This window comes from Astatotilapia calliptera, chromosome 11 (assembly GCF_964374335.1).
Source record: "Astatotilapia calliptera chromosome 11, fAstCal68.1, whole genome shotgun sequence".
Lineage (NCBI taxonomy): Eukaryota > Metazoa > Chordata > Actinopteri > Cichliformes > Cichlidae > Astatotilapia > Astatotilapia calliptera.
This window is the reverse complement of record NC_137432.1, coordinates 2,864,103-2,880,523: the sequence shown is the minus strand read 5'-3', so window position 1 is coordinate 2,880,523 and position 16,421 is coordinate 2,864,103. Positions and strand designations below refer to the sequence as shown.

Sequence of the window (16,421 nt, the reverse complement as noted above, 5' to 3'; positions counted from 1 at the left end):
ATTTAAGTTCATAACAAAGAAAAAGATTGAAATACTGATGTCGACGTTCCTCTGCACTACATTTGTGATGACTAATACTTTGCGATTACAAACTGAAACATACCTCTTTGATTAGGCTGGCTACATAAAGCGCAGTGAGTGGCGTCTGCTCTGCGACCTTCATCACCACAGTGTTACCAGTTGCTAAGGCAGGGCCAAGTTTCCACGCCTGCATCAGCAGAGGGAAGTTCCACTGCAGGAGGAGACAATTATAAGTAAAGATAATTTGACACTTCACCTATAAAATATCCACATCCTGCTTGTATTAACACTTCTGTGACAAAGGAAATCATCCATATCGTTTCTACTAGTGATGGGAATTCCAGCTCTTTTTAGAGAACCGTCTCTTTCGGCTCGACTCACTAAAAAGAGCCGGCTCTTTCTCTTTATATTTTATATTTTAAAAATATATACGGTGGCCCCTAAAGAGAAAAAGCACGTACAAACTCCAAAACAAATTCCTAGAGTTAACTGAACTTCCAAAACAGCTACCCTGATCACTTAAATCACACAATTGAAAGCATATGTGTGTTGTTTGTGTATTTATACACAGGCACTCATATATATTCAAATAATAATTTACCTGTTACTACCACACACCAAATCAGGTCGTTGGTACTTGCTGGCTTGTGTAGCCACGAGGTAACAAAAGCTCAACACTGCCCCCTAGCATCCTGGAGCACTTCTGTTGTGTTTTGGAGTTTGTACGTGCTCTCACAATTTTCTGTAACTCATTGCGATTAATCGCAATTACTTGATCAATAGCCGAGTTGCAATGACTTTTTTTTTTCAACCTTTAATTTAACCTTCTAAGACCCAAACTCTTTCGTGGCATGCATTTTAATTTCTCTTTGCTATTTGGGCTGATTGGGAGCTGATGACTGTAAAAACAAAGAATTGCCTGATTTTTTATTAACTGATTTTTGGTTCTGAGAAAAATGAGATCCACATATGAAGATGTAGTTTTAAATTTCAATAGAACAGTGACAGCATAATGTGGATATCAGGCTGTTGTAGAGTAAAATTTAGTATTTTGGTCTAAATAACCCAAAATGTGATGTCCACATTTGAAAACACCATGTCCTAGGAGGCTAAGCTTCTAACTGACATTTATGCAATATAGTGAAGTAAATGCAGAATAAACACAAAGAATGTGTTTTGGAGTTTGTACGTGCTTTGTCTCTAGGGGCCACCGTAAATATACTTTTATTTATTCACTCCACATAAAATGTAATAAATAAATCATATAATACTAAAACCAACTATTCACATTTCAACTTTTAACTATTTAAATTTTCAGCTTTTTCCTTTTAAACTAATTTAAAGTGAAACAACACAAAACACTGAAGTTGCAGTCCGTTTGGCCTCTCAGGGCCACCGTACAAAACACTGCAAACCACAACACAATAAAATCTAAATTAAAATGTGCAAAAGTTGCACCTTCTCTGTCATATGGGCCTGGGATGATTTTTTGGGAGAGTGTTTTCCTGCTTGGACTTGCATACATAGGATTCACTGCATGAATAAACTTTCTGAATCCTTTATCATCTGCAACTGAAAATAGTTGTGGGTGATTACTATACCTTTGTAATGTGACGTTGTTGTCCCTGGCTCTCTCTCTCTCCCTCCCGCTCTGTTCCTGTGCTACTGCGACTGTAACTACCCCCCCCCCTCCCCCCGCTCAGCGCAAGCCCCCTTCTCACGTGAGGAGTGAAGCAGAAAAAAGTGTGAGAGAAAGACAAAAAAACAAACCTTGGGAGCCGGCTCGTGTCGTTCACTTCATAGAGCCGGCTCTAAGACCATGAACCAGAGCAGTAACTGTTGTTTCAGTGTTAATATCCAATGATGCTGTATCTGTATAGCTATATCTGGTGTATCGTGGTCTGTGGCTCAGCTGCAGGGGAGGGGTGGTACACTGGGTTCAGGGGGCAGTGCCAGGGGGGGCTGGCAGGCCTCCCCTATTTCAGTAGCGTGCTGGGACCTGGGAGAGAGAGGAGCTGGACGGTCTGCGGTCCAGACTGTCAGAACGAGCAAACAGCAGCTACTAGAGCCTGGAAAGGGCAGATTATAAATACATGGATCGCTGTGCGTATATGCAGAGCTCGGCTGAGGATAAAACTACTCTGTGTCTTTCAATCACAGGATAACCAAGTGACATTTACCTCGTTACAATTCGGTAGCAAAAGCTGTTACAAACATACAATCATGTAAAAAAGTCGCACACCCTCTGTCAGCGCTCAGATTGTTCTTATCAGGACGGAGTAAAACAATGACCTGGTCCCTTTTAGGTTTGACCCTCTTCATGTATGTTGGTACACGTCGTTCTGCACAACACGGCAAAAATGTGACCAAGTGTAGAACCTGTTTTATCAGCAATAACTTAAAGTGATACAGAAAATTATGATTTCATCAGTATCTCATATCACTGGACTTTTCTTCAGTCAAGTCTTGAAATTTTTTTAGATGCAACTTTTTAAACGTAAGCCACGTTGCCATGGTAACCCTTCCAAACAGGTGATACTTGCTCCTTCATCTCTTAATCATGCTGTCACTAACTTAGCGTTTCACATGCCCACTGAGGCATTCATTTCATGCCACACTGTATGTACACAGAGGTCACGGGTGACTCTGCAGCCTTCACTCTGCAGGTGTAAAGAGAATATGTGAAGCATCTTTCTACTTCCTTACCGGTATGATCTGTCCACAGACTCCAATGGGTTCATGTCTAGTGTAGCAGAAATAATCTCCATCGATGGGGATGGTCTTTCCCTCCCATTTGTCGGCCCAGCCTGCATAATATCTACACAACAGAAGTGGATTTACACACTGCGGGGTTGGATAAGGAGGCAGCTGAATGCTTCAGCAAGAAATAACAAGGAAATGATTGGACTTTGTAACATCATTTCAGATACACTTTGAAAGGCTCTAAAACTTTGTTGTGTGTTTGTTACCTGAAAACTTTCACTACTGTGGGCAGATCCACTGCATAGGCAACAGCATAGGGCTTCCCATTGTCAAGGGTCTCAAGCTCCTGTGGAAACAACACAACAGTTTCACATGGTATAGAAAACATTGACATAACAAAAGTGCAACATCATGAGGCTCCATGTACTGCAAATGTCGTATAAAGGAACAATGCTGTGTTGGTGCCATCTTTACAGGCTGCAGAGAGACGCTGTAGATGACAGCAATGCTACCCAAGCTCCACAGTCGATCATCAAACCCTGATGAATGTGAACAAAACAGGTCACAGTAAACGATAAAACAGTCCTGTGAAAAAGTCCGATGTCCCACGGGAACACGGGCTTCTTAAGGAAGTATTTCAGAAATGAGAGCGCACAGAAAAGATGACACTTGTGCTTTGTACTTTTTCATAATTGAAGTGAAAAATAAAGAACCTTTGCTCTCGTGGCCAGATGGTTGTAGACAAACTGTTGTCACATTGGCTTGTAGAATATTTTCCCAGTAATCCGATCGTTTATTTCAGTTGGTTTGGACAGGGTTGAGTCACAGGCATTCACAAACTTCCCTCTGAACCACAGCTCTTTAAATCCTGTCGTTACGATGCTCGACACTAACACAGCATAGGTGGATGTAACCGACGCCAGTGCGCTACATTCTCAGTGACAGAAAAAGCAGTCGCAACATCTGGAAGACGTCTAAAAGTTATTTCTACCAACTCTTCTCACGAGAACACTGAAAGTTTTATGATTGCAAATAGAGGTAATGCATCAACGAGGATTAAATGTCTGCTTGTGCGGTCGCCGGTTTAGCTCAGCGCGCTGAGCGGGCGGCCACATGCCATACGGCTGAGGGCGGCCAGCCCGCGGCCCCTCCTCGCTCTGCCCCACGCTTTCCTGTCATTTCTTCACTGTGTCTATCAAATAAAGCTGAAAAATGCCAAAAGATATATTTACAAAAGTTTGCTCATGCATGACTATCTCAGAAAGAGCCAAATATTTCCATCAGATACTTTTGCACATGACTGTGGTCACGATGAACAGAGAAGTACAAGAAAAGCTGCTGTCAGAGTTTTAGCCTTTAAGGATCACTCACAGCGAGGTAGGCAGCATCTCTCTCTATAGCATCAGCCAATCTGTTCAGCAGCACGCCACGATGAGAGGCATCCGTCCGTCGCCATGGTGATCCCAACCTGAAGGCATTACTTGCTGCTTTCACTGCCTTCTCCACATCTGCCTGGAAAGACAGCAGTGCAGGATTAGCCGAGCAGTTAGTTAGGAGGTGTTTATAAAGTAATACAGCATCAAACACTGGTTAGGGCCAAGGAAAGCCAAATGAAGGAATTCGTGTGCATTCAAATTGTGGTCAGTAGACAAAGTATAATTCACCAGTCCTCTTTTGATCGATCCGTCAATATTCATATGATACTGTAAATATCCATAACGAAAGAAAAAACATTTACAATCAAATAGAAAAGACAAAATTGAGACTAATACAGATTTATATAGTGCCAAATCACAGCAACAAAAGTCTCAGGACACTTTATGTTGTAAAGTAAAGACACACAGAAACAACAACCATCAAACGACCGCCTTTGAGCAAACACCCGGCAGAACCAGGCTCAGGGAGGGGCAGCCGTGGACGGGAGTGTGGGGAGTAAGGACCAAGACCCACATCAGCTGATTCAGATTGCGTGGCAGAGGACAAAAATAGCGACGCAGTTCAGAGCAGGGATGTGGACATGTGCTTCTGCACACAAGAGGACGAGATAAACAGGTTCCAGGACAGAAACAACCGCACCGTGCTGCTAACACAACTTCAGTTCTTTGCAAGCGTCTGCTAAGACAGCATGCTAACACTAAGCTAGCCAAGAAGCCAGAGTGAATGGCGACCCCAGCACCCTGACCCTCGACCTCAGCAGTAACAGGCAGATGAGCAGTTGGGCTGCAGCCGCCCATTTCTACAGCAGAATCACCGTGGTGATCACTTTCTTGTGCTGGTCTTCATTTTTGCTTTATGCAATCAGTAACGGTTTCATTAAATGAAGGCATGTTGTACAAACCCCATTCATAGAGATATTTAAGCAACATTAATTAACAGTAGCTTCTTTGAAGAAATGGGATCTAATAGACACATTTGGAGGAAGTGATTATTGACGCTATTTAAATATCAATAGTACTGAAAGTAGCTGTGAGTAATGACATGTCTGTGAGATGCTTATGAATATTTTTTTCTCCAACTGTTAAAATTGTATTTGTGAAGAAATCTGTGAAGTTGTTACTAATTAAGATTGAATGAATACTCAGCTGACCACAGCCCGACTCTTACTCTGCCTGGATACAGCGCTGAAGAGAAACCTGGGGTTACTAGTGGGGCGACCGTGGCTCAGGGTTGGGAAGCACATCTGTAACCAGAAGGTCGCCGGTTCGATCCCTGCTCTCTCTGTCCTGGTCGTTGTGTCCTTGGGCAAGACACTTTACCTAACGCCTACTGGTGTTGGCCAGAGGGGCCGGTGGCGCGATATGGCAGCCTCGCTTCTGTCAGTCTGCCCCAGGGCAGCTGTGGCTACAGCTGTAGCTGCCTCCACCAGTGTGTGAATGAATAGTGGCATTGTAAAGCGCTATAAATGCAATCCATTATTATTAGTAAGATGTCCTATATTTACAGAGGGCTTCTTTTTACAACAATAGACTGCTTTCCAGGCTCACTGAGAATCTAAATGAGTGAGATCCCATTTCCTCTCCACCTTACAGGAAAGTTGCTTTAAGGAGTGTGTTTGAGCATTACACCAGGGAGTCAAGTACGTCTGATTTTAGGCTCTCTTTGCTGCGAGGAAGTAACACTGTTAACCAGATAATCAACTTATTTGGAAGTAGATGATCAGACATAAGTTTTCATGTCAAATGTACACATAAATGTAAAGTCATAAGCACTCCCCATGACTCAGCAGCTTGTTTGTTCAGATGCAACTTTGCAAACCTCATCCATGCTGCCACGTTCTTTTTGTTTTATTAGAGAAGAGGGTTTCTGCTGGAAAACCTTCCAGACAAGCCCTTGTTCACTGTCATGAACTTTAATATTTAACATGCTCACTGACATCTGTCGAGTCTGACATGTATTCTTGGGTTTCTTACAATTGGATCTGAGCAGTGGAGCTCTGATAGAGATGTGACCACCTTCAGGGATTTTTATAAAGCTGCTGGGACAAAATATGGACCACAAGCCCCCAAAATTCCTAGTTTCTCTTCATATCTTAATGTTTCCTTCATGAATAGATGATCCACGTCGTACTGGCTGTCATAATGGAGTAATGTTTTATCCACCAGGGTAGCAACTAGGTCACATGACTGAAAACTATGAACACTGTATGATAAAATAAGTTTCCATGGATGGAATGTGTTATTTCATAGGAACAAGAGTAGAATTTTATTTTAAGTCCACCCTGAGTGGCGTCCCAGTCCCCATGCATGTTGAAGAGGCAAATGTGTCAGGGCATCCACGCTGCCACGGACTACAAGGCCCCACCGTGTAAGCGTGTTACCGACACCTCTCTCCCAAATGTACTTAACACATTCCATGCCAGGTTTGAGACCCAAAACAACGAGCCAGCACGGAAAACCATCCCCTCGCCAGACAACCAAGTGCTGTCCCTGACTGCAGCCAGTGTGAGAAGGACTCTCGCTGGGGTCGACCCACACAAAGCTGCTGGACCAGAGGATATACCTGGACGTGTGCTCAGTCTGTGCTGACCAGCTGACTGATGTCCTAGCAGACGTCTTTAACAAGATGTTAGCATTCAGGCCAAAGAGTTCAATCTTTGTTTCATCACAGATTTTTGTTTCTGTTATGTGACTTTTACTGAGGAGCGGCTTCCATGTGGAGTGCTGTAGAAATGGCTCTTTCTAGATGATTCACCTCTCTCCAGTCCAACACTGGCGCTCTGTCAGAGTGACCTTCACCTCACTGACTAAGACCTTTCTATTGTTCAGATTGGCTGGACGGTCAGTGTCCTGTGAACTCCCATCAAGTCACTGTAGAAACATCTGACAGATGCTTGAGTCTCAGGTAAAGGCTGTGAATACTTCTATTATATTTCTGTTTTTCATTTGAAATAGATGTGCAAGTATATTAAGCAGACTTTTTTCACTCAGTGGAACAAGTGAAGCGCTGTGAATACTTCCTGGATTTCTGCCTATCTGTAAGCATTAGGGGTGCAACGATATTCGTATCGATATTGAACCGTTCGATACAGTGCTTTCGGTTCGGTACGCATATGTATCGAACAATACAACATTTGTAATTTATTTTATCAACTTTCCTTCTGACGATGCTGTCTGTGTTGAGCGCTCAGTGAATCTGCGTTCGACTACTCCGCCTAGGCTGCACTGTCGAGCGCAGATTCACTGAGCGCTCAACACAGACAGCATAGTCAGAAGGAAGAGCGCAGGGCACCTCCCCCACCCTCATTCAGATCTGGCGTTTGGAATTATTTTGGTTTTCATGTGACGTATGACCCTGAAGGTAAGCGAGTCATGGACTAAAGTAAAACAGTATGTTGGATGTGCCGTGCAATGCTTAATTACATTGGTGTGAACTAGTGTGTTAGCGCAGTTAGCTCGTTAACGTGTTGGCCGTCTAGCCCCACGCACGGGGCGATCGGCGGTAGCTCGTTAACGGAGATTTGCCGTGTTGTGGCGTTAAGGTCATTTCAACGAGATTAACCTGAAAGCACTAGTGGGAACACGACGAATATGACTGCACATTTACGCTGACATCATCCTAGTGCAAAGACAAAAACAACAAGCATGCTACTAACTTTAGCCGAGTCATTTAGACAGCTGTTAGCACATGATTCTCCTTATGCTGCTGAGAATATAGCCCAGAAGAAGCGGATAGTATAGCTTTTATTTTGGAAAGAGACATTTCTCTGTAATAAACTCTCTTTTCCAAAGATGAGTGATTCCTCAATCAGATACAGGGCTCGCAATATCGCTAGCCCGACGATTTTTTCAGTCGGGCTACCAAAATCTTTCTCTTCCCTGCCCGTCGGGCTATTGTAGGAAAAATATATGTCAATGCTTTTGCATTCTTTCAGAAATGTAGCTGGGTAATTATGTCATTGGCATCGGTGAGCCACTGTCAATATGTGACATATTGAAATCGCGTTTGAATTTGCGCTTGTTTTTTTGCTTTCACTTTGCAATGACAGCACTGATCTGTGAGTGATGATAATTTGTGCACCAATTCCTCTGACATCGTCTTATCAATCGTTAGCTTACTATGCAAACATGACAAGTGAAATCTCCTGCAGCTTAAACATGTGAGAGGTTGATCGCGCAGAGAATCGCTGAGCTTATGTGAGTACGTGTGTAAAAGCAGCAGGATATATATTTTAGTTCTGCTGAGCCAAATAAGACAGGTCAGGGTGAAGAAGTGACAGCCAAAGAAAAGCTTACCACAAAACGGAGAAGTTATGACAAATCAGACTATAAGGCAAAAAGAAAGTGCAGCTTTATGGTTTCATGGACAAAAGAATTTCTGTGGATGCAATATGACGAGCTAAATAACCAGGGCTGCACATAAGTGGTCCGCAGGTGCGCATTCGCTGTCAAAATAAAAAACACGCACAAGGGTTAGGGTTAAATTTAAAAACTGTACTTTTGAGTTAAAATATATATTTATAATTTTAATAAATGACAAATTAAAAAGGCATGAACATTTTTTTGTATCGAAAAAATATCGAACCGTGACACCAAAGTATCGAACCGAACCGTGAATTTTGTGTATCGTTGCACCCCTAGTAAGCATGTACTGATTTTAATCACAGAAAGTTTAAAAATACAGACAAGTCAGCAGCTACAAGTCACACAGCCTTCTGACACGAAGCCATACTTGAGTCCTAAAAAATCCTCCACACTATTATAATGTATGTTTTTTACATGGATCTGAGCGTTTGCTCTTCATCTGGTTCATCAGCAATCACTGCTGCTCCCAGTTACAGATAACACTGTGGTTTTTACAAAGCTCCAATACGAACTAAATATGAACACACATAAACATGTACCTACAGTCAGCATATGGTAAATTCATTATGGTCAGTCCATCTGAGCCTGCCTTTCACCAGCACAGCCAGCACTAAGCAGCTGCTCAGTGTCACAGTTAAAGTGCTGAGAACTGGTGATGGCGCAGCCTGAGCCTGTAAGTCTGAGCTCAGGGTTGATGATCCCTGAAAGACACTGTAAGGTTCATCACTTACAAGGTGTAAAAACAGCTGGGCAAAAACTTGTCTGTACTTTTAGTGTCCACTCACATCTGGTTACACACAGACACTTTGCTACAGTAACAGTCCCACAGGTTATGGGTTAGTGCAGTGGTTCTTAACCTGGGTTCGATCGAACCCTAGGGGTTCGGTGAGTCGGTCTCAGGGGTTCGGCAGAGCCTCCACTGCGGAGGTCGCAGAGGTCCAGCCACGCCCGAATTATCGTGTAAATTTGTGATGACACGCCCCCTTCTGGCCATCACTGGCTGCAGACGATTATGCTACACTGCTTGGCCAATCAGGGCTGCGGGGAATGTAGCGCGCGCAGTAGTCAACATGTGAATGTCGTGGTAGTACTTCGCGTGATTTTTTTTTAACATTTTAATCCATATTAACTATGTCGGGCAAAAAAAGAAAGTGGTTGGACGAATATGTACAATATGGATTTACATGTATCACGGAACGTGATGGGAGTGAGCGTCCTATCTGCATGATTTGCAACGCCAAGTTGAGCAACTCTAGTCTCGCACCGGCAAAACTAAAGGAACACTTCTTGAAGCTGCATGGAGACGGGGAATACAAGAACACAACACTTGCTGAATTCAAGGTGAAGAGAGCCAGATTCGATGAAAGGCCCACTCTGCCTGCTCTTGGATTTGTACCCGTTAACAAACCAATCCTCACAGCATCGTACGAAGTTGCTTACCTGATCGCAAAGCAGGGCAAGCCACACACCATTGGTGAAACACTCGTGAAACCAGCCGCGTTAAAGATGGCAAATCTGATACTCGGAACAGCGGCCGAAGGTAAATTATCACAAATTCCTCTTTCAAATGACACCGTCAGCGACAGAATAGAAGACATGAGTAAAGACATCTTGGCTCAAGTAGTCGCCGATCTGATTTCAAGCCCGGCAAAATTCAGCCTTCAGCTCGATGAGAGCACAGACGCTGCTAATCTAAGCCAGCTTACTGTTTTTGTGCGCTATGTGAAAGATGACATGATAAAAGAAGATTTTTTATTTTGTAAGCCTCTTACAACAACAACTAAGGCAGCCGATATGAAGAAGCTTGTGGATGACTTCTTCAGAGACAACAATCTTTCATGGGACATGGTTTCTGCAGTTTGTACAGACGGAGCTCCAGTCATGCTGGGAAGAAACTCTGGTTTTGGTGCGCTAGTAAAAGCCGATGCACCACACATCATTGTGACTCATTGTATTTTGCACAGGCATGCATTGGCAACAAAAACCTTGCCTCCAAAAATGGCAGAAGTATTAAAAACAGTGGTGGAATGTGTGAACTATGTGTGAAATAGTGCTCTGAGGCACCGCATCTTCAGTGAGCTGTGTAAAGAAATGGGCTCTGAATTCGAGGTACTTCTGTACCATTCTAATGTTCGGTGGTTATCCCGGGGACAGGTGCTGAATCGTGTTTTTGCCATGCGTGTGGAATTAGCCCTGTTTTTGCAAGAGCACCAACACTGTCATGCAGATTGCTTCAAAAATCCTGAGTTCATTCTCATTTTAGCGTACATGGCTGATATATTCGCAGCTCTCAATCATCTCAATCAGCAGATGCAGGGTGGTGGAGTCAATATCATAGAAGCGGAAGAACACCTGAAGGCTTTTCAAAAAAAGCTAACGTTATGGAAACGACGAACAGAGAACAACTACTTTGCAAACTTCCCCCTTCTGGACAACTGTGTAAGTAAGGTCGAAGATGTGTCTGGAATCGGAGATGTTTCTGTATCCACGGAACTGAAGCAAACAATTGCAACGCACTTAGATGAGCTTGCAAAGTCTCTCGACAGATATTTCCCTACAAGAGAGTCATATCCAGCATGGGTGAGACAGCCGTTCACGTTTGCTGTTGAGACAGCAGATGTCAATGATGAATACCTTGACGAAATCATTGAAATTCAGCAGAGCCAGGTTCAACAGCAACTCTTCAGAACAACAACGCTCTCAACGTTTTGGTGTCGACAAATGGACGAGTATCCAGTTATTGCTAAGAAAGCCGTGGATTTTTTTATACCATTTGTTACAACATATCTTTGCGAGCAATCCTTTTCGACGATGCTGGACATAAAAACGAAGAAAAGGAACAGACTTTTCTGTGAAAATAACATGAGACTGGCACTTGCCAAGGTGAAGCCACGCATATCTGAACTGGTCTCTCAAAGGCAACAGCAGAAGTCACACTGATTTGCAGGTATGTAATTTGTTGTAAGTTCATGCATTGTGTTGGTTTTGTTCTTTGAACAAGGTGATGTTCATGTACGGCTCATTTTGTGCACCAGTAAAAAAACATATCTATGTCTTGAATTTGAAAAAAAATAAAAAAAATTCACTAAAGAGGGGTTCGGTGAATGCGCATATGAAACTGGTGGGGTTCGGTACCTCCAACAAGGTTAAGAACCACTGGGTTAGTGGAAGAACGTAGACTTTAGATTAGTGATGCGCGAATCATGAACGAATCGTTCATTACTCGAGAATCACTTTACTGACTCATGAATCATGATTCACAAGCCCAACTGACTCACTGACTCATCCCTGTTGCTGTTAGCAGCAATGTATCTAGCTTATAATTAAAATTGTGGAGAAAAACAACATCCAGTATCTTAACAAAAAAATTTCTGCTCTGAACTGGAAGAAAAATCCCTGAGTAGAAGCTCACATCAAGAAAATAGCTCCTCGGTTCACAGTAGCATCGCTCTGCTAACATGCTAACAACACATTTGAGCTACTCACCCCCTCCCTCCTGTGCTGAATCATAGAGCGAGCGAACGAATCACTCACTCACTCACCCCCTCCCTCCTGGCTCACAGCTTCTTCTTCTTATTGGTTGGCAACCAATGTTAAGGCGCATTACCGCCCCCTGGCTCACAGCTCAGTGGACATTTAGATGAGAAAATATATATTTAACACATTTAAGGAAAATACTAATAAAATAAAAAATTTTGATAGGAAATTGCTTAATTTTAGAAATGTTTTTGCTCTTTTTTGCTCTATAAAATAGTTGTTTTCTTTTAGAATCATTCATCTTAGCAGTAGGATTTACATGAAAAGAGAAACAAATTAAGTTTGAGTGAAAATGTACATTTTTTGCACACTCTGGTCGACTGACTCAGTGAATCAAATGACTGAAAAATCGATTCACTTTGGTGAGTGACTCATTAAAACTCGATTCAGTAAAAAGAATCAAATTTACCATCACTACTTTAGATGGTTAACAACCGACTGCAGGATATCTTTGTGTTTTTACCTTTACAGACTCTTACCTCATCAGCTTCTGCAACCTGACAGATGACTTCACCAGTTGCCGGATTTATCGTAGGAAACGTTTTCCCACTCACTGCATCATGCCACTCATTGTTGATAAAGAGCTGAAACATTAAAAAGGTCAGTACATCATTACGAGTGCAGCGACTCTGATAAAGTAAAACACTCAATACTGTTTCCTGTAATGACTGTAAAACACTGATTTCAAGACAGCCAATTGAATGTTTTAATGAAATAAAGACAAAGGTCTCGCAGACTTCTGTCAGACATTTTCCTTTTGTATCTTTAAATGTAGCAGGATAAAGAGGAACTTCCACTTCTGTGATTTTTAAAAATGAATTTTGTTTTCATGCTTGACTTTTTATTGTGTTCTTAAAGAGCTTACACAAAGTCACAACTGTCATTTACTGGTGTCTAATAGATACAATGACACTGCATGTGATATTGTTACCAATTTACCAACTAGCTTCCTAATATTAAGTGTCTCTGGGCAACTGTTGTTGTAATTTGTTGCTCACTAAATAACGAACTGAACTCTTAGCCACAAAGTCCAAACTTTAACACCAGCTAAATGCAGACAGACGTATACTACAGCCCGCTGCTACACTGGCAGGTAAATGTTTATACCAAGGCTGCAACGATTCATCAAGAAACTCATCGAAGCCAATTCTTTGTGTTGATGCTTCGTTTAACGCACAGCTCTGACGCGCTCAGTGGTGACGATGGAAACATAACCATAGTTGGGTTTATGACTGAACGATCTCAGGAAATGATCTAATTACGATTTTTCTGGCAGATATTGTGATTTCAATTCAATTCACGATTTTCTTCAAATTAACCTTCAGCACAAAATTCACAGGGTACAGTAACACTAACAAACGTGACAGAAAATGACGTCATATCATCAAAAAATAATGCCGTTACTCTAATGTAGCATGAAAAGTAAAGGTAAGAAGTGATTTCAAATGTATTTCTTAATAAGAAACATGCATGTAACTCTCTAAAGTTTTTGACCAATGGCAGTTATTACAAATGAGGAACTGAAAGAGCCATTTTTGACTGTCTTAACTTAAAAAATCCTTAATTGTGTGAAGTTAAACAAGCTTGAGAATCAAGTTAATAATTACTAATTAGAAAAACAAAATTCAACAATTCCAACAAAGGAAAAAGCCTCTGCTTTGACCACATATCAGTAACACTCTGCTTGTTCTTTACACTCTCACAGCTGTGGGATGGTCAGCTGGACAGTAGGTGTGGGGGGGTATCGCATATCTGCTGTCCAGCGTGGGGAGGTTTGTATTTAGTGACCGTGTTAACACACACCACGTCCCTGGCTATATGGGCTCAAAATGTGGTCATAAATATTGTGTACTTGTAAATCAGTTTCGTATGTGTAAAAAGATTTGTGCGTGGACTTTGCCAAAAAACCCTGCAAGTTACAAGTACGAAGTTTGACCCTATTTTTCTTCCTTTCATCTGATTGGTCAATGCCATGTCAATCACAAATGTAACAATCCAATCAGAGAACAGATGGCTTTTATGAAACTGCAGGTAACAGGGACCATGCTGATACAAGAAACACGCGTGACCCGTGGATCTTCAGAGAGTCTCCATGAGCACAAGGACAACATTTAAAGAGGAGTTCTTTTGACTTTCTCAGTCTTGGCCATCTCCTCCTCTGCCCGTGAGCTCAGTCACTGCACACCACGCAGCAGAAGGTCTCCGTTACTGCAGAGCACTGCGTGCAGGATCTGAGGGAGCACAGCTCAGCTGAGTGAGTTTTCACAACAAATACCGGAGAAACAAGAATCATCCCATACTGGCCGTTTCTGTCGTGCATAGATTAAATCTTCATGATCTTGTTGTGAAATCCCACGAGCTCAGCGTGGCGCAGCGCTCAGAGTTATATAAGCTCCAAGTGAAAGCTGAGCGTGACCTGTTGCTGCTTCACTGTTAGCTCTGTGAGCAGCTCGTCCCTCCTATCATAGCTCTGCATGCAGAGTGCTGGAAGCACAGCACCGCGCAGTTTATACACTTTATAGCGCTTTAATAGCGCTCCTGTCACGCTGCGCGCACTTGTTGATTACGCAGTTGGCTAACATCCAACATCTCGTCAGCGCAGTAACAACCGCTGGAGCGACTCTACCTTGTTGTAGTGGACCTCCGGCTGGGTGCTGGGTGCTGGGATGGCGGCTGCAGAGTAGTGACAGACCGGCAGTCGTCTTAGTGTTGGAAGGCTCCGAAAAAGCACAGCGCGAAGCATGATTCCTGCTGCTGAACACCGAGACAGCGAGCTGCAAACACGGGAGATGTGGGTGAAGGTCGCGGCGGGGGGGCTGAGCAGCACCATCAGGGCCGCCCACTTTCGTGACGCCTTGTCACGTGGAAACGGATTAAGACAGACGAGGGTGGGAAAAGTGAAGGTAAAGCAAAAGTGCCTTCAACCTGCGCTCTACCAAAAGAAGACCGCAAAGAGACTTCCGGTCCTGTAGAAGTCTGTGAAAACTGCTTTTTGTATTGAGCCCTACGAACACTTTCCACACTGATCACGTTGAATCAAAAGCCCAGTCTGTTTGTGGATCTCACTCATGCTGGAGGATCACCCGTGGAACCTTTCATACCCACCAGATCTCTGATGGGCTCACGCCATTACACTGGTCTGTGTACTTTCAAACTTACAGTGACTCCTAACGGACCTTCACTTCAACGAGGTCAAGGTTACAGCCATTTTTGTAGTTTTCAGCGGGTTTTCAGTCATTGTCAACCAGTGACAAGAAGCCCAATCAAGGTCTTTCTGTACTTTTCACACTACAACAGGGTGTGAAGTGCGCTGATGTTTCATTTAAATACCAGTTTAATGCTAATGATATAACTGTCAGTTTAAACGAATTTATTGTATTGATATCCATATAAGCTGCACAGAATCTTGAGGCTACTACAATATACCTCTGCTGTCTGGACAAAAAGTGCATGCATTTCCAAAGCTTGGCTTTAATCACACCAGTACTCAGTCACACTAGTTTTTGGAAAACCTGACTTTGTTCCTTCTGTTTACTCTGCTGCTGCCACAATGTTAACCTGAGATTCAACCGTATGCAGGACTGAGGTCACAAGAGGGTTTTTTTTTATCAAACTTTTATTGTTTTTAGACAAACACAAACATATAATCACTATTATCAAAAATAAAATAAAAGGTAAGCAATCAACAACAGAAAGAAAGACAACTTCAAAGACCAGAGAGAAAAGGAAAAAGCTGCTCTGAAAGGAAGCATGAGAAAAAGAAAGAAGGGGGAGGTAAACAGCCCAGAGCAAAAGATGTGGGAGCACTGTTGTCCCCGGCTCGGGCCCAAAGTTTCACTGCGTCTGTTTTAGCTCCATGGGTTTGAGCTGCAGGCAGTTCAAGATAAGCAAAATCAATAAACGCTGCACTGCTGCCAGTGAGCAACTGAAGTTTCCAGTGACAGTCAACTTTTTTTTTACAGCTATCAAACCCAGCTTAAAAACAAAAGACAAACATCTCTGAGCCTTATTTTGTTTGACTTGATATAAGTCGTTTATAGTAGAACAGACATGTGTAATAAAGTAGACAGTAGATGCTCCAATACATTAGAATTTTCTAATGTTTTTTTCCAATGGATGGTTCAGCAGTTATTAGATTCAATTCAGTTCAGTTTTATTTATATATCCCATAATTTCTTCACCTGCTTGCATTTAAATCCAGATCTAGGGTTCGTTCGTAGATTGAAGAAGGTTCCTCACTGACAGACCTGACCCCAAAACAATGAAATGGTGGCAAAAATAACAGTTCTTCCAATTCTCTAAATATTAAGGAAAGGAACTTAAATGCACAACTGAACTCTGCCAGGTGCTCCTAGCACA

At 42.6% G+C, this 16,421-nt stretch overlaps 1 protein-coding gene and 1 long non-coding RNA gene across 4 annotated transcripts in view; one reads left to right on the top strand and one right to left on the bottom strand.

Moving 5' to 3' along the window:
• Positions 1-14,907, bottom strand: part of LOC113031387 (aldehyde dehydrogenase, mitochondrial) — a 37,679-nt gene extending 22,772 nt beyond the window's left edge. For 2 of the 3 annotated variants that reach the window (XM_080307734.1, XM_026183428.2), the window contains exons 1-6: positions 14,689-14,907; positions 12,542-12,646; positions 4,096-4,236; positions 2,991-3,070; positions 2,728-2,839; positions 104-232 (exon numbers count right to left, since the gene is read on the bottom strand). In XM_080307734.1, the coding sequence (XP_080163860.1) occupies positions 104-232; positions 2,728-2,839; positions 2,991-3,070; positions 4,096-4,236; positions 12,542-12,646; positions 14,689-14,892 (771 nt within the window). In that variant the 5' untranslated portion in view covers positions 14,893-14,907. Of the gene's footprint in view, positions 1-103; positions 233-2,727; positions 2,840-2,990; positions 3,071-4,095; positions 4,237-9,068; positions 9,093-12,541; positions 12,647-14,688 lie in introns of those variants that run through there. The other variant, XM_080307735.1, reaches the window with a different exon arrangement.
• Positions 1-16,421, top strand: part of LOC145431714 (uncharacterized) — a 196,955-nt gene that overhangs the window by 89,733 nt on the left and 90,801 nt on the right. The gene's annotated exons all lie outside the window — the stretch shown is intronic.